Genomic DNA, 24,743 nt, shown 5'->3' with positions numbered 1-24,743 from the left:
CTCCGCGTAGGCACCAGAGTGGACTTGTCTGGATTGATGGTCAGACCTAGGCTCACAAACAGCTCCGTGATGATGGTGATGTGCCCGGTCACCTGCGCTTCTGACGTGCCTCGAATGAGCCAGTCGTCGAGGTAAGGGAAGACATGGATACGACGACGTCGCAGGGCAGCAGCGACAACCGCCATACACTTGGTGAATACCCGGGGAGCCGAGGAGAGCCCAAAGGGGATGACCGTGAACTGGTAGTGGTCCTGATTCACCACAAAGCGGAGATACCGTCTGTGCGGGGGGAAGATCGCAATGTGGAAGTATGCATCCTTCATGTCGAGAGCGGCGTACCAATCTCCGGGATCCAGGGAAGGGATGATGGTTCCTAAGGTTACCATGCGGAAAAGACGGTTACTCACCTTTGTAACTGTTGTTCTTCGAGATGTGTTGCTCACATCCATTCCAGTTAGGTGTGCGCGCCGCGCGTGCACGTTCGTCGGAAACTTTTTACCCTAGCAACTCCAGTGGGCCGGCAGGTCGCCCCCTGGAGTGGCGCCGCCATGGCGCCCAATATATATCCCTGCCGGCCCACCCGCTCCTCGGTTCCTTCTTGCCGGCTACTCCGACAGTGGGGAAGGAGGGCGGGTGTGGAATGGATGTGAGCAACACATCTCGAAGAACAACAGTTACAAAGGTGAGTAACCGTCTTTTCTTCTTCGAGTGATTGCTCACATCCATTCCAGTTAGGTGAATCCCAAGCCATACCTAGGCGGTGGGGTCGGAGTGAGAAGTCGCGGCATGGAGCACTGCAGTTCCGAAGGCCGCATCCTCTCTTGACTGCTGGACCAGGGCGTAGTGGGAAGCAAAGGTGTGGACCGATGACCAGGTCGCTGCCCGACAGATTTCCTGGATGGGCACACGGGCGAGGAAAGCCAGCGACGACGCCTGCGCCCTGGTAGAATGCGCAGTCACACGGCCCGTAGGGACATGGGCCAAGTCATAGCAGGTCCTGATGCAGGACGTTACCCAAGAGGATAACCTCTGGGAGGAGATAGGAAGCCCTTTCATGCGGTCCGCTACTGCCACGAAAAGCTGGGGGGATTTGCGGAAGGGCTTGGTCCTCTCCACGTAGAACGCGAGAGCCCTACGGACATCAAGCGAGTGGAGCTGCTGCTCCCTGCCTGAGGAGTGAGGTTTCGGGAAAAAAACCGGGAGGAATATCTCTTGGTTGACGTGGAAGGCTGAGACCACCTTGGGGAGAAAAGCAGGGTGTGGTCTCAGCTGCACCTTGTCTTTGTGGAAGACCGTATATGGGGGGTCTACCACAAGAGCCTGGAGTTCCGACACCCTTCTAGCTGAGGTGATAGCTACTAGAAAGGCCGTCTTCCAAGAGAGGTAAAGCAGGGAGCAAGTAGCTAACGGCTCAAAGGGGGGCCCCATGAGCCGGGACAACACCAGGTTAAGATCCCAGGTTGGAGCAGGGGGACGGACGTTAGGGTATAAACGTTCCAGCCCCTTAAGGAATCTAGACACCGTCGGGTGAGAAAAAACAGAGTGACCATCCGCACCCGGGTGAAAGGTGGAGATAGCTGCCAGGTGGACTCGCAACGACGATATGGCCAGACCTTGCCCTTTGAGGGACCAAATGTAGTCTAAGATGTCGGCTACCGAAACTTCCAAAGGGCGGAGATTTCTCTCCACGCACCAACAGGAGAAGCGTTTCCATTTGGCCAAATATGTCGCTCTTGTGGACGGCTTCCTGCTGCCCAAGAGCACCTCCCTCACCGGCGTGGAACAGCGCAGCTCAGAGCCAGTCAGCCACGCAGGAGCCACGCCGCTAGGTGCAGCGACTGCAGGTCCGGGTGACAGAGGGTCCCGTGCTCCTGGGTAATCAGGTCCGGATGAAGCGGCAGGGGAACTGGGTCGGCTATGGTCAGGTCCAGCAGCATGGGGTACCAGTGCTGTCTGGGCCATGCCGGGGCTACCATGAACACGTGAGCCCTGTCCCTGCGCACCTTCAGAAGGACCCTGTGAACCAGAGGGAATGGGGGAAACGCATAGTACAGGTGGGTCGACCACTGGATGAGGAAGGCATCGCTATCGACCCGGGCTCCCTGCCCTGAAAGGAGCAGAACGCTTGGCACTTCCTGTTCCCCTTGGACGCGAAGAGGTCCACCCGGGGATAACCCCACCTCCGGAAGATGGAGAGGGCGACGTCTGGGCGAAGGGACCACTCGTGTGACAGGAAGGATCTGCTCAATCGATCCGCCAGCGTGTTCCGTACTCCGGGGAGGAAGGAAGCCGTGAGGTGAATGGAGTGGGCTACACAAAAGTCCCAGAGTCGTATCGCCTCGTGGCACAGGGAGGAGGATCTGGTGCCGCCCTGCTTGTTGATATAATACATGGTCGTCGTGTTGTCGGTGAACACCGCGACACAGCGACCCTGAAGCTGATGACAGAACGTTTGACAAGCAAGACGGACCGCTCTCAACTCCCGCATGTTGATGTGTAGCCCCACCTCCTCCTGGGACCACAGGCCCTGTGTCCTCAGGGTCCCTAGGTGGGCCCCCCAGCCGAGATCCGAGGCATCCGTTGTTAGGGACACCGAGGGCTGAGGTGGGTGGAAGGGGAGACCCGCACATAACACTGACTGGTCTAGCCACCAGCCGAGGGAATCTAATACCCTCTGGGGGATTGTGATTAACATATCTAGCGGCTGTCTTGTCGGCCTGTAATGACTGATGAGCCACAACTGGAGGGGCCTCATGCGGAACCGAGCGTAATCGGTCACAAAGGTACAAGCCGCCATGTGGCCTAACAGGGTTAGACGTGTCCGTACTGACGTTAAGGGGGCTGTCCGCAGCCGTTGCACGATCGCCGACAAGGCCTGGAACCGCTGCAATGGCAGCAAGGCCCTGCCCACAGTGGCGTCCAGGACGGCCCCGATGAATTCCACCCTTTGTGTGGGAATCAGGGTGGACTTGTCCGTGTTTACCAAGAGGCCCAGAGTGGCGAACATGTCGGTGATCACGCGGACATGGCTGCAGACTTGTTGTTCCGACGTGCCCGGAATCAACCAATCGTCCAGATACGGAAACACGTGGATACGACTGCGCCGAAGCTGCGCCACAACAACTGCCATGCATTTCGTAAACACCCTCGGGGCCGTGGACAGGCCAAATGGGAGGACTGCAAATTGATAATGAAGAGGCCCCACAAACGAAGCGAAGGAAACGTCTGTGACGTGGCCAGATGGCAATGTGAAAATACGCGTCCTGCATGTCGAGGGCGGCGTACCCAGTCTCCCGGATCCAGGGATGGGATAATGGTCCCCAGGGATACCATGCGGAACTTCAACTTCACCAGGTACTTGTTGAGCTCTCGCAGGTCGAGGATAGGCCTGAGGCCCCCCTTGGCCTTGGGGATCAGAAAGTAGCGGGAATAAAACCCCTTGCCTTTCTCGTTCTCCGGCACCGCCTCTATAGCTCCTTTGCCGAGGAGCGTCTGCACCTCCTGTCGAAGGAATTGCTCGTGAGAGGGGTCCCTGAAGAGGGACGAGGAAGGGGGGCGGGAAGGAGGAAATGAAACAAACTGCAGGCGGTATCCCGACTGCACTGTGCTTAAGACCCAGCGGTCTGATGTTATTAGGGACCACGCTGGGAGGAAAAACGAAAGGCGGTTGGAAAACGGGGGGGAAGGATCCATTGGGGAAACTGTTACTGCGCCCTCGGGCGCACCTTCAAAATGAAGGCTTAGGTCCAGGCGGGGCTTTAGAGGAGCCTTGGTTCTGCCCCCCTTGGTTCCCCGAGTGCCTGCGCCTTCCGTTCCTGCCGCGGCGCCTGTTAAGGTCCTGCCGCTGGCGGAACTGGGAATACGGCCTGCGCTGTTGTTGCTGCTGCGGCCGGAAGGGTCTGCGTTGCGTCACGGGTGTGTGCATCCCGAGTGACCGCATGATGACTCGGTTGTCTTTCAGACTCTTGAGTCTGGGGTCTGTCTTTTCCGAGAACAAGCCCTGGCCTTCGAAAGGAAGGTCCTGTATAGTGTGCTGGAGCTCCGGCGGAAGGCCAGAAACCTGCAGCCAGGAGATGCGACGCATTGTTACGCCCGACGCGAGGGTACGGGCAGCCGAGTCTGCAGCGTCCAAAGAGGCTTGCAAGGACGTGCGTGCGACCTTCTTGCCTTCCTCCAAGATGGCCGTAAACTCTTGGCGAGCATCTTGTGGCAGCAGCTCCTTGAATTTGTCTGCTGCCACCCAGGAGTTGAAGGCGTATCTGCTCAGCAGGGCTTGCTGGTTGGAGACCCTGAGCTGCAGCGCCCCAGCCGAGTACACCTTACAGCCGAGGAGGTCCATCCGCCTGGCCTCCCTGGATTTGGGGGCTGGAGCCTCCTGGCCGTGACGCTCCTTATCGTTCACTGATTGAACCACCAGGGAACACGGAGTCGGGTGTACATGGAGGTACTCGTAGCCCTTAGAAGGAGCCATGTACTTCCTCTCGACGCCCTTCGCAGTAGGAGGAGTGGAGGCCGGAGACTGCCAGATGGTGTTGGCGTTGGCCTGGATGGTTCGTACGAATGGTAGGGCGACTCTGGTGGGAGCGTCTGCCGAGAGGATGGTAACAATTGGATCCTCTATCTCCGAGACCTCCTCGGCTTGCAGACTCAGATTTTGGGCTACTCGCCTGAGGAGGTCTTGGTGCGCCCTGAGGTCCAGCGGGGGGGGGCTGTTGGAGGAGGTACCAGCCACCGCTTCATCCGGGGAGGAGGATGAGGAGACCCCCGGCAAGAGAGTGTCTAACGGCGGGTCTCCTTCGGCCCTCGCCTCTGCCTCAGGAGCCAAAGCGGAGTCTTGATGCTTGGACCCTTCCTCCCCATCCGGGGAGGGAGGGGGGCGAGACAACGAGGCTTCAGGTGCCCTGCGCTCCGCAGTCGCCGGCCTAGCAGGGAGCTGTTGGGGGCCCTGGGCCTGATGGTATGCCCAGGGTGTCCAGAATCCCCATTGATGCGGGCCTTGGTCCTGCTGTGGCGGATCGCTGAACAGCGCCGCCTGCCGGTCGGTGCCCAGCGCATACCCGCTGTCTGTTTGCGAAGATACGGACGGCTGCCTAGAGGGCCATGGCGGGGCGGACCCTGGATGGTAAGGGGTCTGCGCGGGCCGGCACGGACGATCTTCTCGGTGCCGGGGACCGGTGCCGGGAGTCAATATCGGTGCCGGGACCGGGACCGGGTTCTGTCACGGTGCCGGATCTGGACCGCCGGTACCGGGCGCCGCTTCGGTGCCGGGATCGGACCTGCCACCAGCTCGGTGCCGGGGAGGTCGACCGGGACCGGGACCTGCCACCAGCTCGGTGCCGGGGAGGTCGACCGGTGCGGCGAGTAAGGTCTGGATCGGCTCCTGGAATCGCGGTGCGGTATCGGCGGCTGGAGTCCAGACCGCGACTCGTCTGAATGTCGACCGGCGCCGCGAGTGCGACCGGTACCGCTGAGGGGAGCGGTGCGGGACTGTGAGCGGCGGCGGGATCTGGAGCGACCGTGACGTTCGGGACCTGGATCGAGAACGTGAGTCCCGAGACGGTGCCGACATCATAGGCTTGCCTCTGGACACGACCCGCACCGGAGGTACCGGGGGTGGCAGCTGAGTGGGCTCAGTCATGGCTATGAGGTCCCGTGCCGAGGCGAAGGTCTCCGGTGTGGATGGCACCACTATCTCAAACCCCAGATGTCATGGGGGAGCTTGGCGGCACCGGACTCGACGGACCCGCCGGGCCCGGAGTCGACGGTGCCGGCGGCGCCGCGGCCGATGTTGATGGCCGGGCGCTCCAGTCGGGTCTGCCTGGCCGGAGTAATAGACTTCGGACGGCCTAGGCTCTGTCCCCGGTGCCGGAGAAGGTCGGTGTCGGGGAGTCTTCTCGGTGCCGGTGCGATCCGGTGCCGGCGCCGAGATCACAGCCCTGCGAAGCCGCCGGGTCAAGTGCCGCCTCCATAAGGAGAGTCCGGAGCCTTTGATCCCTCTCCTTCTTTGTCCTTGGCTTAAAAGCCTTGCAGATGCGGGCACTTGTCGGATCTGTGCGATTCCCCCCAGGCACTTCAGGCACGCGTTGTGGGGATCGCTGGTAGGCATGGGCTTCTTGCAGGCCGCACACTGCTTGAAGCCCGGCGAACCAGGCATGAGCCTGGTGCCGGGTGCCGGGAAGGGCTAAGCCCCCGGCGAAGAACTATTTACAAACTACTTAACTTAACTACTACTATCTACACTTAACAATCTAATTAACAACTACAATAGTGCTAGAGATAAACGATAGATAACAAGGAGAGCTAGGGACGTGGAGGACAGCTATGCCGCGCTCCACAGTTCCAACGACCGACACGGCGGTAAGAAGGAACTGAGGAGCGGGTGGTCCGGCAGGGATATATATTGGGCGCCATGGCGGCGCCACTCCAGGGGGCGACCTGCCGGCCCACTGGAGTTGCTAGGGTAAAAAGTTTCTGACGAACGTGCACGCGCGGCGCGCACACCTAACTGGAATGGATGTGAGCAATCACTCGAAGAAGAACTTGAACTTTTTGATGAATTTGTTCAGGCCTCGCAGGTCCAGGATGGGTCGTAGGCCCCCTTTTGACTTGGGGATTAAGAAGTACCGGGAATAAAACCCCTTGCCCCTTAGCTCCCTTGGCACCTCCTCTATAGCCCCAATGGATAGGAGCTTGCGAACCTCCTGGACGATAAGTTGCTCGTGAGAAGGTTCCCTGAAGAGGGACGAGGAGGGAGGATGGGAAGGGGATGGAGAAAAAAACTGAAGATGGTAACCAAACTGCACCGTGCTCAGGACCCAACGATCCGAAGTCAGCTGGGACCATGACGGTAGGAAGTGGCGGAGGCGGTTGAAGAAATGAAGTGGATCCAGAGAGGGGATTGGTAAGCTGCTCTCGGGCGCACCTTCAAAAGTTCGCCTTGGGTCCCTGCGGTGGCTTTTTGGACCCGGAAGTGTTACCCCTTTGAGGACCTGACTGCCGTCTACGGTTTGACCGGCCTCGCCTCCGGTTGAAATCTTGTCTGGGGCGAGGCGGGGGGGTAAGTGCGCTAATGGTAGGGCGGAATGGCCTTCTCTGAGTCTGGGGCGTGTGCATTCCCAGTGAATGCATGATGACCTGGTTATCCTTCAGGCTCTGTAGCCTGGGGTCTGTCTTTTCAGAGAAGAGGCCCTGCCCGTCGAATGGCAGGTCCTGCATCGTGTATTGTAGCTCCGGCGGTAGTCTGGAAGACTGCAGCCACGATATACGGCGCATGGCTACGCCCGACGCCAGAGTCCTCGCTGCTGAATCTGCGGCATCTAAGGATGCCTGTAGCGATGTCCCTGGCGACCCTCCTGCCCTCTTCCAGGAGAGATGAAAATTCCTGGCGTGAGTCCTGGGGGAGCAGCTCTGTAAATTTGCCGACAGCCTCCCAGGGTGTTGTGGCTGTAACGGCTCAGGAGGGCCTGCTGGTTCGCCACACGGAGCTGAAGGCCTCCAGCAGAATAAATTTTACGGCCCAGCAAGTTCCATGCGCCTGGCTTCCCTGGATTTTGGTGCAGAAGCCTGTTGGCCGTGGCGTTCCCGCTCGTTGACTGATTGTACCACCAAGGAGCAGGGAGCGGGGTGTACGTAGAGGTACTCATACCCCTTGGATGGTACCATATACTTCCTTTCCACGCCGCGGGCAGTGGGTGGAATGGAGGCCGGAGACTGCCACCAGATGGTGTCCGCCTTCGCCTGGATGGACTTAATGAAGGGGAGGGCTACCCTGGTCGGTGCCTCCGCCGAGAGGATGCTTACTACTGGGTCCTCTACTTCCGGGACTTCCTCTACAGGAAGGTTTATGTTCTGGGCAACTCGCCTCAGCAGGTCCTGATGTGCCCGGAGATCAATCGGCAGGGCCCTGATGAAGATGTGCCCGCTACCGCCTCATCTGGGGACGAGGACGAAGACACCCCAGGGAGGAGTGGTTCTTGCACGGAAGCCTCGTCCAGAGGGACCTCCGTTTCCCGGGCATCCTGCTGCACCAGGGGATCCGTGGGGTCTTCCTCCATACCTGAGGGGGGGAGGGGGAGACTGACTGTGGCCTCTGGTGCACGACGCTCCAATGGGTTGGAGCGAGCTTGTCCCGAAGGTTCGCCCTGGGCTTGGTGGTATGCCCAGGGCATCCAAAAGGACCATTGAGGTGGACCCTGGTCCGTGCGGGCGTGAACATCCGAACCCCCGTAAGAGGCGCTGTCCATATGGGAAGAAGCGGACGAGTGCCTCGAAGGCCATGGAGGAGCCGTCAATGACTGTGGCAGGCCTCTGCGCATCCCGACGTCGCTGCGCGGTGCCGGTGAACGGTACCGGGAGTCATGGCGGTACCGCGATCTAGACCGGGACCTGCTACCAGCTCGGTGCTGGGAGGTCGACCGGTGCCGTCCACTGCCGTGCCGGGATCGGCTGCAGTAGGAACGTCGGTGCCGCGATCTAGAGCGGTGCCGAGAGTAGTACGACGGCAACTGGGATCTTGAACGGTGCCGCAATCTAGAGCGGTGCCATAGGTAGCGGTCCCGGGACTGCGAGCGGCGTCTAGATCTCGAGCGGCGATGCTGGGAGTGGTCCCTCGATTTGGAACGGGACCGATGCCCGGTAGTACCCGGCGAATGCGGCCGTACCATGGCGGGCTTGCCCATCGATTGGATAACCCGCACTGGCAGTGCCGGGGGTTGGGGCAGCTCGGGCTCTGTCAGTGCCATGAGGTCGAGTGCCGCTGAGAAGGTCTCCGGCGTGGAGGGTGCGACAAGCTCGACCCCTGTCCTCCCTGGGGAGCTGAAAGGCACCGGACTCAACGGTCTCTGAGGGGCCGGAGTTGATGGTGCGACGACGCTCAGTGCCGCGGCAGATGTTGGTGCTGGGCGGTCAGGTTTTGAGGCACGCTCTGACTGTGGTGCAGTTGCAGGCACCGCAGGAGCCCTGTGCTTTTTGCTCCTCGGGGAGAGGGAGCGGTGCCGGGCCGGTGCCGAACGGGAAGTTGAAGCCTTCGCCGGCACCGGGCGATCCGGAGCGGAGGTGACACTTGGTCCCGGTGCCGGAGTCGGTGCCGACGGTGGGGGAGTCAGCGCTGCCTCCATCAGGATCTGCTTCAGGCGACTGTCCCGCTCCTTCTTCGTTCATGGCTTGAACGCCTTGCAGATCCGACACTTGTCCACAAGGTGGGACTCGCCTAGGCACCTCAGGCAGGAGTCGTGTGGATCTCCTGTTGGCATCGGCAGATGACAGGCCGCACAAGGCTTAAAGCCGGGTGAACCGGGCATGGGCCCCGGCACCGCGGGGAGGAAAAAGGGGCGAACCCCCGATCCTCAGTATAACTATTTACAACTACACTTAATTAACTTTATAACTACAACTATTACTATAATAACTGAACTATATACACTAAACTGCAGAAGAGTGAAACGCTAGGGAGGTGGAGAACGGCTAGCCATGCTCCACAGTTCCAACGACCGACACGGGTGGTAAGAAGGAACTGAGGAGCGGGCGGGCCAGCAGGGGTATATATCAGGCGCCATACCGGCGCCACTCCAGGGGGCGACCTGCTGGCCCACCGAGTGTTGCTAGGGTAAAAAGTCTCCGACGAACGTGCACGCGGTGCGCACACACCTAATTGGAATGGATATGAGCAAGCACTTGAAGAAGAATAAATTGTATCAGTCAAGGTTGCTTGGGTAACCTTCATTCTCCCCAACCCCGATCTTGTGCCTATTCATTATTATATGATCTTTAATTACATGACGTGATACTGTTTTTTCCCCAGTATCCCTACCTCATTCATGGCACAGTAGATAGTGCTCACTGGGTGGGCAGCTAGTCACAATTTCTTTCATCATGATCATTCAAACCTGTGGCTCCATGCCTTATTTACTGCATGCCTTATTTACCATGCAAACCTGCCCTGAACGCAGAATTTTTAATTTACTCATTGGCTTTTCTATGGTGCTCTCATTGTAGCAACTTAGTTCTTTACAAAGATTAATCAATATTTCTTTGCACAAAACCCCAGTGAGGTGATATCATCATCTCCATTTTACATATGAGGAACTAAGGCACGGAGATTAAAGCCAAACTGTCCGAAGTGTCACTTAAATTTTGGGTGCCCATCGGAGATGCCTAGGGTCTGTTTTTTCAGAGTACTTGGCATTTTATAGCACATCCTATGTTCAGAGCATCGCTCCGCCTGAACTCGGTTGCAGTTGAGAGTCCTCAGCACTTCTGCAAATCAGGTGTCAAGTTGGGTACCCATAAAATGAGCAACCTACAGTGGCTACCTGTTGCCCAGCATCATATAGAAATTCTGTGGCAGAGACTGGGTAGAATCCAGTTCTCCAGGGTAGCACTCAGCTTCCTAAACCACAGAGGAATCCTTTTGTTTCCTGCAGTCCTCTCTCTCACTCCACCCTTCAACTTCTGCAACAAATGAGGCAGGGGCCGTACAGACAACAGCCTCCTTGGTGGCACGGCTCTGTTTCATCCCCAGAGCACTTTCCATCCTATTCACCGAATGAGGTGGGAGTCCTGTGAGAAAAACTGCATGTGATCATGTAATTAAAGAGTACATCATAATGCTTACGCACAAAGGGTCCAAAAGAAGGTTGCATTTGTATATTCAGTCCCATCCCTCCTATAACAGGCACTTTCAAATTTGGACTGATGAAATATTATTCTACAGGTTCAGAATGTCAACCTTGGACACGACCTAGGAATATTGCAAGCACGTATATGACAAAACAATCCTCTAGGAAGTCTATTACCTTTAATGCTGGATGCCACAGAAGACATGTTGATAATGTTTCCAGATTTCTTCGCAAGCATCTGCAAAAAAAACCCCACATCCACCATCAAGCTATTCAAACAAAAGCTATTCTGCCCTATGGGGACTTGTTCTGCCACCCTTCCTTACATTAAGTGGTATTTTATTCCACAAGTAATTTCTCAGATTTGCAGGCCAAAATACTACCCCAAAGGGCAGCATTCGGCTCCTGCTTCACAGCTTTGAATTAGTAACCCAGTCAGATCAGTCTTAAGTATGTTACATTTTGAGGTATCTCATTTTCATCAATAGTAATACCCACTTTTTACTATGTACTCGTGCAGAACATACTTATAAACAATGAATTAAACCTCAGACCCCTCCTTTGAGCTAGGTAGGTATTTTAGAGATGGAGAAACAAAGGATCAGTGACTGCAAAAGTCATATGCAAAATCTCTGCCAGAGCTAGAAGCAAAACCCACTTTCCCCGATTCACAATTAACACTTGCTGGAACCAAGGATTTGAGGAAAGCAGGGATTGGGATTGTATCATAACCACCGCAGGGTACATCCTGTTCACTTTGGTGACAGCCATCCCTGGGCTATTTTGGCCTTCCACTATGTTTCCTGTAAACACCCCAGCCTGTGGTCCATGAGTTTGGCCCAGAATGTGATGGTTATGTCACAAACAGGAAGTATCCTCAAGCTATGGTATAATCATACAGGTGAGTTGTCTATCTAATGGGATGAGTACTCCTCTATTGAAGTAGCGTGTTGTCGATGGTATTGAACAGCTCTGCAAGATAGCTTCCTGTTGTGGGTATGAGGGAGAAGTCACACAATTACATCTGACTGTTTACAAATATTTTTGTAGAGATGGTGTAGCCTTATTGTCTGGGTGCATGTTGCAGGGTATTGCTTTCCCACGCTCTCTGTTACTGCACTGCATTTAAAAATGATTCTAAATACAAATTGTATAGTGTGAAAAACATGAATTAACCGTCTCCATACACTAGTCTGAAAGGTTAGGCTCTAAACCGGGATTGAATTAAAGCAGTCCTCGGCACAATATGATATGAGGGCCCTCTGTGGCCACATCCCCACATTTTCACCCACCCACTGTCATGCTCTGATAGTGCCCAGGGCCGACGAGGGGTTGGGTGGGGTGGGGGGGAAGCCGGTACAAATTACTGGGGCCCAGCGGTCCAGAAGGGGGCTCGGGATCCAGCTTGATCGGCCCTGTTTAGCCAATCTGCCCTTATTGGGGGGCCCCCAAATTTTTTTTTTTTTTTTACTAGGGCCCAAACCCTCCCTCGGCAGCCCTGACAGTGTCTACGACTTACTCCTGCCCCTCTTGAAGCACAGCACAATGTCTTTTACATTGCAGAAAGAGCCTTACCTTTGGAAGGAACGTCTTGGTCATTAGATACATGCTGCGAACGTTGAGGTTCATTGTGAAGTCCCAGTCTGTCTCCTCACACTCCAGAATGGTTCCGTGATGGACAAAACTGGATTAAGTGCACAAAAAGCAATGGATACTTTCCTGTGCCTTTTCTGTATAATTTACATTTTTTCTCCTGCTGTGGAATAACTACCCCTCCAATCAAGCAAGGGTGGACAAGACTCTTCAGAGGTTATTATGCAACATTCAGCTTGCACACGTTTCCTGTAACTAGTATATGTAGTTCAAGACAGACACAATAAGCATATGTAACCCACACACCTTCTGGGTGTGGTGTTCTGTCCCATCTAGTGACACTGAGACCACTTAGAGAGAGATAAAATGGAGTCTGCTCTACAGCCTTAGCTAACAGCCCACTGGCTTTTAGCTCATATGGTAGAGGCTCATGCACCAAGTTCCAAAGGTCCCAGGTGTTTGATCCTGCCCACTGACAACTGGGGTCTGTTGGCGTTACACATAGATAAAGATTTGGTAATAGGCAGAACTAAATCATTAAAAAAGGGTGTCCCTGAAATAATCCATCAAAATTATTGGTCAAAAAGTGACATTTGAAAAATTTCAGTGACCGTTAGTACTATATAAAAATATTTTTATGTAGATTTATCTTTTCCAAGTTAAAAAACAATGTATGATGTGAACTCTCCAGTTCTGGAGAAGATAATGGCTTTATCACCAACATATCCAATGAGGTGATGATAAAGGGTGCCTGAAATAAAGCCCTGGAAGCTGAAGGCCTCTCTCTGCGGAACAGGAAGAACAGACAGCGTTACACTCTCCCGCCACTGGTCTGCCACAAGCGGTGAGAATGAGCCAATGAGTCTGTGGCTTGTCTACTTAGCTCACCCTCAAAGAGGCCAGTTGTGCTGGAGGATTTTGTTATGCAGACACCAGAAACACCTCTGTGAAAAGGAGAGGACACACACAAAATCAAACGAAATACCTTTGGGGAATAAACACTGGAAGGAGAAGGGAGTTAAAAATAATAGGCTCTAGTTACCCTGCAACGTTACAGAGGACATCAATCCTTTCAATCTCCTTGGCCAGATTTTCTATTTGTTCTCTGCTGGTGACATCCAGCAACCGTGTTTGAATGCCTATAAAAACAAAACGGTTTATTTTGCTTTGTTAAAATTAATAGCCTGATTTTCAGAGGTGCTGAGTGCCTGCAGTTCCCACCGATGTCAGTGGGAGTTCACAGGTGCTGAGCAGTTCTGAATATCAGACCATAACATGGGTACCCTTGGGTAATACGGCCTTTTACCCCCACCACCCAAAAGCCACACAGTTTTGTTAAATTGTCCCAATACTGAATTGCTATAATAATAAGGGCAGGGAGTGCTAGTCAAGAGGGGAGTTAGAAAAGACCACTGATGTTATTGTAAGAGAACAACAACCAGAGGAGCAGGTGAGCTGGTGTCTTCTGAAAAGTGGAGCTAATTCCAATACACTCCCATTTCACAGAAACTCAGCCCACCAAAACACTCATCACCGTGAATTACGATCCTTACACGACCACAACAAACTCACTGGCCAATTGCAGCCTCAGCTCAGGTCTCTGTTACCTAGTACTGTAATCATTATGGGTGTCGCATAGACTACAGATCATAACACATGCAATATTTTATTTGGAACCAAGAGGACTATGAGCCAGGCTTGTACAACTCATTAATGAAGAATAAGTGACTTGTGTAAGTCATTAGTCATCTTGTTACCCAGACGGGGTGAGTCATAACTATGCTAAATGGGACAGGGGGAAGTACATATGTTTGATTGTCAAAGCCTACAGGGCGTGCACATAGTGTGGGAATATTGGCTAGTTTTAAAATGTATGCAATGTGGTGTCGATGTCTTCGGAATTAACGATCAATATTTCTAAACAAAAAATGTTTATTTTGGAAACAAATATTAATCCACCTTCTGAGCTGTTTAAAGAGGTTACTTGGGGCCATTTCCTGTGTGATTTATATTTACCTCTCACGTGCACAGGCAAACACAGTTGATTCCAAAATGGAGATTGCTGTGACTCCCTTCTAAACACTCTACAGTAGAGCCAGCCCCACTATAACATTGTTACCTTAAGGTAGACAGCATAGAATGCCATCTGCTGGCAGAAATGCAAACAGCAAAAAAAAGTAACACCTTAAATTCACGGCTGATCTCTAGAAACGCATGCCACTTATTCCAGCACCCTTACGCAAACAATGCCCATTAAATCACCATGATTCATTTCCTGTGCACTGCTGAAAATACATTATTTTGTGGTTTTATCATCCACACCTATTTACACAGAGTTTAATAGCTACTGTGATGCTAGGCTGGTTGAGTGGAAAAATGCTGATGGAAAATAATAAATGATTCTCCACTGGAAAAACCTGCATGTCTTGAAGCCAAACTGACAAATTCATGTACATGTTCTAAAAACCTCTGGAAATTTCTCCAAGAAATACGTTAGCAAGAAAGCTAACTTCTCCCTGGCAGGCTGACCAACAGTGGAGTCTTCTCTTCCGTATTAAGTTGAAAATCCAACATATTCTAAATTACAGTCCTCAAAAGGAAGAGTTGGGATTTAACAAATCGTACATCTGATGTTCCTCTTCTCAAGACTTAGAGGGGTAGGGACTAAGCAGAACACTGATTCCACTTTCTAGTGCTCCTGCCAGCACAACTGGCCTGATGTTTCAGAAAGTAAATAACCCTAGTCAGTTTAAGAATTCATTAAATTCTTAGAGGATGAATTGGAAATTCCCTAGAATGCCACTAGTCACCCAGTGGCTGTTCGCAGTGAGTCTGGCTAAGAGATTGTTATTCGGCCTTCTCAGTGTCAGGAATGTATGTAAGGACCAGTGATCACTTTTATTCACTACGTTAATTTGGAAGTATTTTCATTCTGTTTCATTGCGTCTACAGGATAGATTTCCCCCATAGTTTTTATGTTAGACTTGAAAACAAACTTGTGTTACAATTTCCCTGCCTTGGGTCTAACTAAGGAACAATGATGTGAGTTTGTGCCCATGAGCAGTTGATACACACTAGTATAGTATCAACAGGGAGAGAACTTAGTCCTGAGAATTTATACAAACGTAATAGGGGGTGATTTAGTGACAGTGTAATTCACATTTAAAAGATACACCCGTTCACAATAGTGAACAACTACATTGCCATTCATGCCATTAGTTGGTCAAACTGAAATGCAGAGCACTAAATCTGATTCTTATGTAGCTAATGAAGTGAGTTCTATAGCTCAAATGATAGAATTTCATGATTTTAGCACTAATATTCCAAAGCACAAGTCCCACGACTGAAACAAGAGGTAGTTAGACTTGGCAGTCAGCCCAATGGCCAGGACAAGTCAGTGAAATGGATGCTATTGTGAGGAGTGGCAGCAGTTAACAGCTTCACTAGTGCCTCGTAAAATCAGATGGATGGGGTTACTCCATGTACCCAGCATATCCTTTTTGAAATTCGGAAGTTTCAGTGGAAAACTTGCACTCAAACACCAAGCCTCCACATTCTGCTACAGCAGAGAAAAAGACCAGATGCCAACACGAAGGAGTAACTGACATTATTACAGTTTCTACTGCCTTTAGAATTCTATTTTGTCCTGCGATGAAGTTTCTACAAACAGCTTACAAATACACAAGACTTGGACTTAAGTCTGTTGTAAAGCACTTACCTGAATACTCCTCCAGTTCTTGTAGCTTGGACTCACTGATGTCTGTAGCAATGACCTTTGCTCCCTCTTTTGCAAAAGCCTGAATAACACGAGCAAAAGGAACCATTAAAATTTAGATATTTTAGGGTTTACCAGTAATAAAGGCTGCCTTCTCTTTTCACTTCCATATTGGACTGAAAAAGGAACTGGCTGAAGGCAGCGAATCGCTTGCGTTTTTTTTTGTGCATAACAAAATTATCTGTATCTATACTTGGCTATATAACCAAACACCCTGGTTTCAGCTGAGTGTACACAGCAGAGAGGGGAACGAACTTACAATATTTATCCCCCAAACCAGGAATCTGTAATTAAAGCAGCAGGTCCTGTTACTTGACCCAGCTGAAGGAACAGATATACACAAACGTGTAGGGGCTGATCGTAAGCTGCTCAAAATCAATGCAGCACTAAAGACTTGAGTGGAGCTGGGCCAATTTGTAACAGCTGGGGATCTGGCCTCTAGTTTATAGAAAACGAGTGCTTTTGTATAGTGCTTCACATCCAAATCATTGATGAGTGCACTACTTAGAGAAACAACTTAGTAATGGTTCTATTCACTACATTCAACAGAATCAGGTAGCTATTCCCGAGAGATACCCCTTAATACAAGGGAACCCTCATAAGCACCTGTGTCCACTGAGAGAAAACTACCTGCTCTGCTCCTCAGAGTGAGTTGTTGACAAGTGACTGCTATACAACAGACTCATCTGCTGATCACAGAGCAAGAAGCTCTCGAGACATATTACTTCCAGTAAATGGCAGTAATGCTGTTTCTGAGAGTACCTATCTACAACTGTGGTGCATCTCTAGGTCAGGTACGCCACTTCCATCGGTAGCTTACTGCATATTTACAAAGCAAATTCATTAGGAAAAGGAATCTGTTTTGCAAATTAGCTATTCCCAGTGAAAGGGTGTTTTAAGGCAAGTGACAGGATTAGCAGTTCCCTGGCAAAGCCTGTGAAAATCCAAGTTTGTGACAACTAGGTATCTTTCATTGCATGTCTCATGCTAGCTTTGCTAGTCTCTCTCTATAATTCACCACAGGCAAAGCCATCTGTGGAGAGTAGACCTGGTCAAAAGTAGAGAAAAATAGCAGAAATTTCAGAAAAAAAACCTCCATAAATGTTTTTCGTTCTACTTTTCAGAATGGTTTGGACTTTTGGTTTTCTCAATTCTCTACTGGATTTTTATTAAATGGAAATTTTCAGGTTTTGGAAAAAATCTCAATGTGACCAAGTTGAGCAATCAAAAACTACCAATAGAGCAACAGACAAAATCTTTCCATTTAAAGTCTGCCAAACAAATTCAAAAGCGTTAGATGGTCTCGGAAAAAATAAATCTTTAAAAAATTCCAAGGCCAAACGTTAAGGAAAAGAAGGTCAGATAGAAGTTTTTGATCTTGCTCTTGTGAACAGCTTGGCATCTGCACATTCCCTTCAGCTCCCATAGATCAATTAATGAGGTTCAGAACCAACTGGGATTGAGTTACATGAATTAAAAAGGTACACAAGGGCCACCACATTCCACCTGGTTCTGTTGCCACAGGGATCCTTGAGACAATCTACTAATTGTCTGAGCTCCAATCTGATACAACAGGAAACCTTGGGACATCACCTTCCCAAAACAAAGCAGCTGAGATATTTGATGAAGATCACTGATGGCCCAGCCTCCTTCTGAAGAAGCAGCAGCTGCAGCTCTCTTCAAAGCAGGAAGCAACTCATGGCTAGATGCCAACACCAGTATGCCCAGCCAACCCAGCCCTGAATATCTTGGGGAAGGCTATTTATAGAGCAGCAGGGAATTTTGACAATGTGACTCTTGAATGAATTTTTCCAGAATGGAAGCAAGGCTCTCATGGTGTAGCAGTAACATTTTTTTCATGTGCTTTTCATGGAAAGGTTGAAGGACTTCGCTTTTGATTTAATTTCCAGTTTGATAATAAAAAGACAGTTCAGTACAGGTATCATTGGGCTAATCAAAATAGCAAAGCTAGCAAGGAATTAAGAGGAGGAAAAAAGAATGAAGCTTTCCAGACTTACTATAGCGGCTGCTCGTCCAATCCCTTGTGCGGCTGCAGACAGCAGTATTACCTTCCCATCAAGCCGACCCATGCTGCTCCCTGCAGGTATTTAAACACGTCTGGTGACATCTCTCAAAAGGAAAAGGAGTTAACACCAGCTCCATGGAATCAAAAACAGATGCATTCTATAACTGAACAGGTGACTCAGTGCATCTATCACTAGAGAGAACTGAAGAGTGCCCTGTTCTTCCCACAAGATAAGGAAAGTTTTTGGTATGCCCATTTCATACATTGGATTATAAAATGAGAACTTTTAACGCAAAAGCTTTAAAACAGGACTTGCCTGATTCCTGTAGGCAGATCGGAGTCTTCAGTGCCCTTTAGCAGAGTGTGACATCATCAGCAAAATTCCTGATGGGCTACCACACTCAGCAGTTGAACACTGTACAACAAATATTGGCATCATCACATTGGATGTGCAATCAGTCTGAGCTGTGGACTGTTTCTCAAGAGACCAAGGATCTGAGATCAGAGTTGAAAATTGAGGGAGAATTATCATGCCAGACCTACTGGTTATCTCAGCCATGGCTTTATTTTATATTTATTCCTTTCAATAAAGGGAAGCTACAATATGTCACTGACATTTTGTCATTAGTTAATAACATCAGCAGGACAAGTTCAGGGTGGGATTTTCAAAGATGGCCAAGAGATTTGGATGCCCCACGTCCATTAGAATTTAATAGGAATTAGGCATCCAAATCCCTTTGGCAGGTTTGAAAGTCTCAACCTTAAATAGATATGAATAATATACATAGTTTTGAGAAGCAAGATGAAGTGAGTCTGCATGCCTGGACTTCAGATTAATTTGATACTATCCTAAAATGCAGACTTTTCAGCACTGCTGTAGGAAGTTGTAGGATATTTTAATTGAAATAATTCTATCAGAAGTTAAAGTGAATTTTAATGCCTATTACAAGTAGTAAGTGCACTTATGACCAGCCAGTGTGGGTAGGTGTGTGCACGCAAGCTCTCCGATGTTTTGGGACTCTGCAGTTCTGAGAAGGCTTACCAGTTACCAGATATACCAAGTTGATGGCTTTCATAAATTCCAAGTTTCCAAGGCGAGAAGGGACCATTGTGATCATGTAGCCTGACCTCCTGCATAACACAGGCCACAGAACTTCTCCAGAATAATTCCTAGCTCATAGGCTGAGTGAACCAAGTCTGTCTACAGAGGTGAAAATGTGATAGCTTTTGAAAACCCCAACTGATCAATTTGAAAATTGCAGGGAATGTTCTAGGTATCCATGGGAAGCACACTACTAATTTTGGTGAGAATCCAAAAACGAGAAAAGCCTGATTTCCACTGATTTCACAGATAGCCCATTTGGTGCTGTAGGCAAAGCTCTCTGGTGCCCTCTGTCTATACAGATCACAGACAGCAGCTTCGTAGGCACTACAGAGCTGTACACCCAGCCATGCCCCTGGGCAGTGCTGGGGTCCTCAAAAGAGAAGTCCCAGGACTCATGGACGCTCTGGCCCTGCACAACACGAGGCAGGGGCAAAATCTCCTCTCATTTCAGTGTTGCCAGTTCAGTGATTTTGTCGCTCAGTCCAGCAACGTTTTAGGTCTGCTTGAGATTTTTCAAGTTTTGCCTCAACAAGTCGCTAAACTGTGACCTTTAATCAAATCTGGTGACGTTGCTACATCTAGCGACAAAATGGCTCAACTGGCAACACTGGACAGAAAATTGACCTGAGGTGGCAAAAGCTATGAGAGGGAGGGAAGGATGCCAAGGGGGACTGAGGGTGAGGCAAGGGAAGGGTGGAGGATATATTGCAGGTTAGCAGTAGGGGGCAGGGAAGGGGTATACAGTATTTGGGCAGAGAGCTGAGGGAGGGGCAGGAAAGGGGCGATACTGGAGTCTGGGGAATGAAGATATTGGGACTGAGGGCAGGGGGATACTGGTTGTCGGGGAGAATAAGTGGCTTTGTAATTGGTGGGGAGAGAGAGTGATCAGAGAGTCATGATCAGCCAGAAGAGCGGGAGCCTGGACAGTGGGCCTGTGTGCTCTGTGAGAGGAGACTGGAGGGTCCCTGCTCCCTTGCAAGGAGCGAAGTGGCTTGTGTGGGGGTAGCTCTGGGCTGCTCCCGACTACTGGCCCCAGAGAGATCGGCTGTGGGATGCTTCTCCAGGATGTACAATACAGCCCTTACCCTTCCCCAAATCTGGGCTTCCCGGTGCACATGCTGGTGTGAGGGGTCTGAGCAGATGGAGAGATGGTGGCTGAGCCAGGTCCAGACTTTGGAGGGTCCCCTTTGGCCCAGGCTCCCTGTTCTGGAAGGAGATGGTTGCTGGGTAACCAAGCTGCCATTACTCCTTCTGTATTGGGCCCAGAGGCAGAAGAGGCAGCATGAGCAGATGGTGCCTCTGCCACACAGTATGGACCATCATCTCTCCTTCACAGCAGGGAGCCGAGGTCCAGCCCTGGCTCTATGTTCCAGAAGGAGAGATGGTGGCTCAGGAATCGGAAGTATTGGAACACTGTCCCAGCACCTCCAAAAATGTACCAGAATGTCGGTCTAGAGTGTCCCAGAACGAGTCAAGCACCGCCTCTGGCTTCCTCCCACTCCGGCCAACCCCCATCTTACTTCCCAATTGCACTCAAAGTAAGTTGGAAATGCACAGAGCTCGGCCAACATGAGCAATGAAGCGTGCAGCCCCACCAATAATGTCGTAGCTTGGCAGACTATATGCTTATTAGGAACTACACTGATAGTATCCGGTAATTTTGCTTTTGATTTAGGCCAGATTTTACACCATGGCTCCAGCTATCAAGGCTTAATGCACTACGATACTGCCCATTTCCCACCACTAGAGAAACGAGAGCATGTAAGTATATAAACGTACAAATCAGTTTCTCAGCCTCCAGTCACAGCTGTCCTGCCTGTTATTCCAGGTGAAACTAACAGGATGAAACACACGGGGCTGAATAAAGCCACCCACCTGAGGATCTCCACAGCCAGCTTTCAGGGCTTACCGACCCTTGTACCGGAGAAAAGAACAGCGTTTCAGAGTGCATGCTGGGTGCTGTAGTTCTGCTGGTGAATTGCTGTTCAAGACACCACCGTTCCCTGTTGAAAAGTTGAGATGCTGCCATCTAGTGAGGCTTGGGATATAAAAACAGTTATTGTAGCTCAAGAGAAGAAGTGAAGATTGTCAGCTTTACCTGGCAATTACTCTAAACAAACAAAACAAAAACACACCAGCCAACCAAAAGCAAACAGTGAATGAGTATGCTTTTCCCCAGTATATCAGTCATCAGAATCCCAAAGAGAAAAGAATACACCACACATATTTAATAAAATGTTGCTGATAGAGCAACAGAACGAGATGCAGAGGATGCTGCATGGATTCCAGGAAAGGCAGCAAACAGAATGAGGAGCCTCGTTGGGATGGCAGGTGGCACAACAGCGCGTGTTTCAGGAGTTTGTCAAGGAACAGATCCAGGTACAGCAGCAGTTAATACAGAATGTGACAAGTCCTGCCTCGGGGAAAGAAGCTGGGGACAGGGATGCTGGGACTCTGTGGAATGTGCTCTAGGGATGATCCTGACATGTTTCTAATGACTTTAAAAAGAATTGCGACTGGTGCAGGCTGGCTTAAAGGATTATGGGCTTTAGGCTTAGCCCCTTATTTGGTGGCAGAAGCCCAAGCTGCTTATATGTCATTGAGCGAGAAGCAGGCCAAGAACTACAATGTGTTGCAGGCTGCCATATTGGACCATGAAGGCTTGGCAACTGAAAGATACCAGCAGAAATTTAGGACAGTCAGGGGGACTTATGGGGTAAGGCTGAGAGAGTTTGTGCAGAAGTGGAATGATTGCGCCAACTGATGAGAGAGAACAAAATGTGAAAGTGGTCCTGAAAGCTGTGATATTAGAGCAGTTTATGCAGTCTCCTGGATACCACTAAGGCCTGGGTGAGGAGACACCAACCAGAGAAAATGGAGGCAGTGATAAAACTGGCAGAGGGATATGGCTGGCTGGTCTGACAAGTAGGGGAAGAGGGAAAAAAGAGGAGATTCTCAAGCAGTAAGACCCATGAGCGTGAGGCGGAAGAGGAAGGCCACTTTGGCTGGCAGGGATACAACCTACTATCAGCATGGGGGAAAGGCCACAGTAAGCAGGGCTGCCTGTGTATGGAATGTGGACTGAGGGAATATTGTGGTTGGACTGGGGTGACGGGGAGCACGAAGGGAGAAAAACAATTCCTGGAAGGGTGAGCTGAAGACCAGAGGTAGGGGTTATTGATTCAGCAGCTAGGTTTTTTTTGGGTGGGGGAGGATGCTGAGCCTCTGGAGTTTGCAAAAAAAACATATCCCGTAGCAGTTTATGAGGGGTTCTCTCCTCCTTGGGAATCATGCTCCTGGTTGAGCCCTCAGATGAGCTAATGGAGTAACTGATAACAGTAGTAAGTTGCCATCCTCTACGTGGACCAGCCCTAGAGAGGATGAGACACTTTACCAGAGGATTTCACAGCCATTTATGGAAGCAGAGGAACTGCAAGACTCAAGCATGTGGGTTCCATTCCAGCCTCTGGAGGGGAGATTCTTTTGCCCCTGTCCTGGTCCCAGTCTCATTCTCCTCACTGAGCCAGTCCCAGTCTCCATTTTTCAGGCTTCTCATCCCAGTCCCAGTCTCCTTGCATTGTCTTCCCCCCTTCATCTCACTCTGTTGTTTCCAACCTTACTCCCCAGCTCCTTGTCCCTAGCGTCCTTGCCAGCAAATCCAAATCTCATCCCCCGTACTCCGACAGTATCCTTGCCCGACTATTCCCAGCTCCTCAGCCAAGCTCTTTCCTCCCTGCCCACTTAATTCCCTCAAGTCACTCCAAAACTCACATCCCTGCTAACTCCTGGATCTCTTTTGGGGTCCATGTCCAATTTCAGTGTGCCCCCCAGCCTAATTCGTGTCCCACTCTGCACATCCAATTCCAGTTCTCTTCCTCCTGAACTCTGGCTGGCCCCCTGATCCCTAGTCAACTTGCCCAGCCTGTCGCTGTCACCCATTGCCTATCTCAGTCTGTTCCTCTCCAGGCTCCTTGTCACACTCTACTCACCCTGCCCATGCAGATTCCACCCCTGCCCCCTCTGCATTCGATTCAGATGGCTTTCTCCTCCACGCTGCTTGAGCCGGAAGGTGGAGGAAGTACTGAAAGCAAAGGAGAGGCTCCCTGCTCAGTGCTGGACCCAGCATGGCCTGGAACTCCAAATGCAGGGGGAGTCCTGCTCATCCCCAGGCTACAACATACACAGTACATGAAATCTTTGGGAAAATTAAGTTGTGAAGCCCTAGCACGTCTCTACGGAACATGTGCAAACTGCAGTTTTTCAGACTCTTAACTTGGTCAAATTTGGGCAAATTTTCATATGGATGGCAAAAGGCACATCTCTGATACATAGATCACCCCTATCAAATTTCAACTCCTTGCTCCAAAGCATGGGGATGCTGGAGTTTCTCAAAATAAAAGGTTGCCTGTATTTTTTTAAATGGGCAAAAACATGGGTCAATGAGCTGCTTGACTGATGGGGGTCTGCCAATTACCTCTTCACCGTACAGCAAACCAAGGGCTACTGCCAGATCCCGCCGACAAACAAAGCATGAAAGAAAACTGCCTTCTTCACACCCTGGCGGCTGTAGCAATTTATAATGATACCCTTCAGCCTACATGGGATAGTGCAACTTTCCAGCGCCTAATAGACCGGGTACTACAGTCACCTGGGGCGTACGCTGCAACATACATAGACTACATCATTTACAGCCCAGACTGGGAAGACCATCTTAAACATGTCACGGACGAATTGTAGACATTGAAGGTGGCAGGGTTGATGGCGAACCCAGCCAAATGCCATCTAGGGCAGCAGGAGGTGACTACCGCATGGGAGGAGGAAAACAAAGGCCCCTGGTCAACAAAGGACAAGCCCAGGCAAAGTGCATGGTTTCCACGACCAAGCAGCAAGTGCACCAGGTTTGGCCTCGCAGAGTACTACTGACTATTCTTCCCAGCGTTTGCCATGATTGCAATGCCCCTAACTGACCTGGTGAAGAACAGCGCTAGAAGGTCCCGTGGTCAGCAGCCTGTGAAATCGTCTTCCAGGAAGTGAAAGTGAGGCTGAGCCAGGAACCCGCACTCATCCATCTGGACTTCACCCCTGAGTTCACTCTTCAGACGGATGCCTCAGAAGTGGGCCTGAGTGTAGTGTTGACCCAGAACATTGACGGCGAGAAGGAAATCTCAGCAGAAAATTGTTTCCACAAGAGACGTCCTACTCACTCATAAAAAAGGAAGCCCTCCTGGTGAAATGGGCTGTGGATGCGCCGAGCTATTATCTGTAGGGGAACTCCTTCAAACTGGTGACCATGCTTTCGTATGTTGGCTGAACATCATGAAAGACAACCCATGGCACATGAGATGGTATGTCTTGCTACAGCCCTATAGCTCTGAAATCCTTCACTGGGCTCGGAAAAACATTAAGAAGGCCAATTTCTTTTCAGGGAGGGAGAGAGAGGATTTGCCTGATAAAGCCCCACAGCAGAACATCAGGGGGAGGCTGTGTGATAGAGTATATGAATCCCTTACTTGTTGCTAGGCGAGACCCCCAACACTCAGCTGTGACCAGTAGGCAGGAGCCTCCTGCCACGTCCCCCAATGACACAACAAGAAGAAATGACAATAATACAATGACCAATTCTAGTTT

General features: G+C 50.8%; 1 protein-coding gene across 8 annotated transcripts in view; it reads right to left on the bottom strand.

The window, feature by feature from the left end:
* BDH2 (3-hydroxybutyrate dehydrogenase 2) overlaps nucleotides 1–21,085 on the bottom strand; it is a 36,182-nt gene extending 15,097 nt beyond the window's left edge. Inside the window, exons 1-7 of one of the 8 annotated variants that reach the window (XM_050944540.1) lie at nucleotides 20,991–21,085; nucleotides 20,201–20,321; nucleotides 18,003–18,112; nucleotides 15,928–16,006; nucleotides 13,252–13,348; nucleotides 12,192–12,300; nucleotides 10,794–10,854 (exon numbers count right to left, since the gene is read on the bottom strand). In XM_050944540.1, the coding sequence (XP_050800497.1) occupies nucleotides 10,794–10,854; nucleotides 12,192–12,300; nucleotides 13,252–13,348; nucleotides 15,928–16,006; nucleotides 18,003–18,074 (418 nt within the window). In that variant the 5' untranslated portion in view covers nucleotides 18,075–18,112; nucleotides 20,201–20,321; nucleotides 20,991–21,085. The other 7 variants (XM_050944545.1, XM_050944546.1, XM_050944541.1 and 4 more) reach the window with 7 other exon arrangements.
* Nucleotides 21,086–24,743: the final 3,658 nt, after the last annotated feature.

Source organism: Gopherus flavomarginatus, chromosome 3 (genome assembly GCF_025201925.1).
Source record: "Gopherus flavomarginatus isolate rGopFla2 chromosome 3, rGopFla2.mat.asm, whole genome shotgun sequence".
Classification (NCBI taxonomy): domain Eukaryota; kingdom Metazoa; phylum Chordata; order Testudines; family Testudinidae; genus Gopherus; species Gopherus flavomarginatus.
Note: the sequence above shows the minus strand (reverse complement) of the source record. Positions and strands in the feature narration are given on the sequence as shown.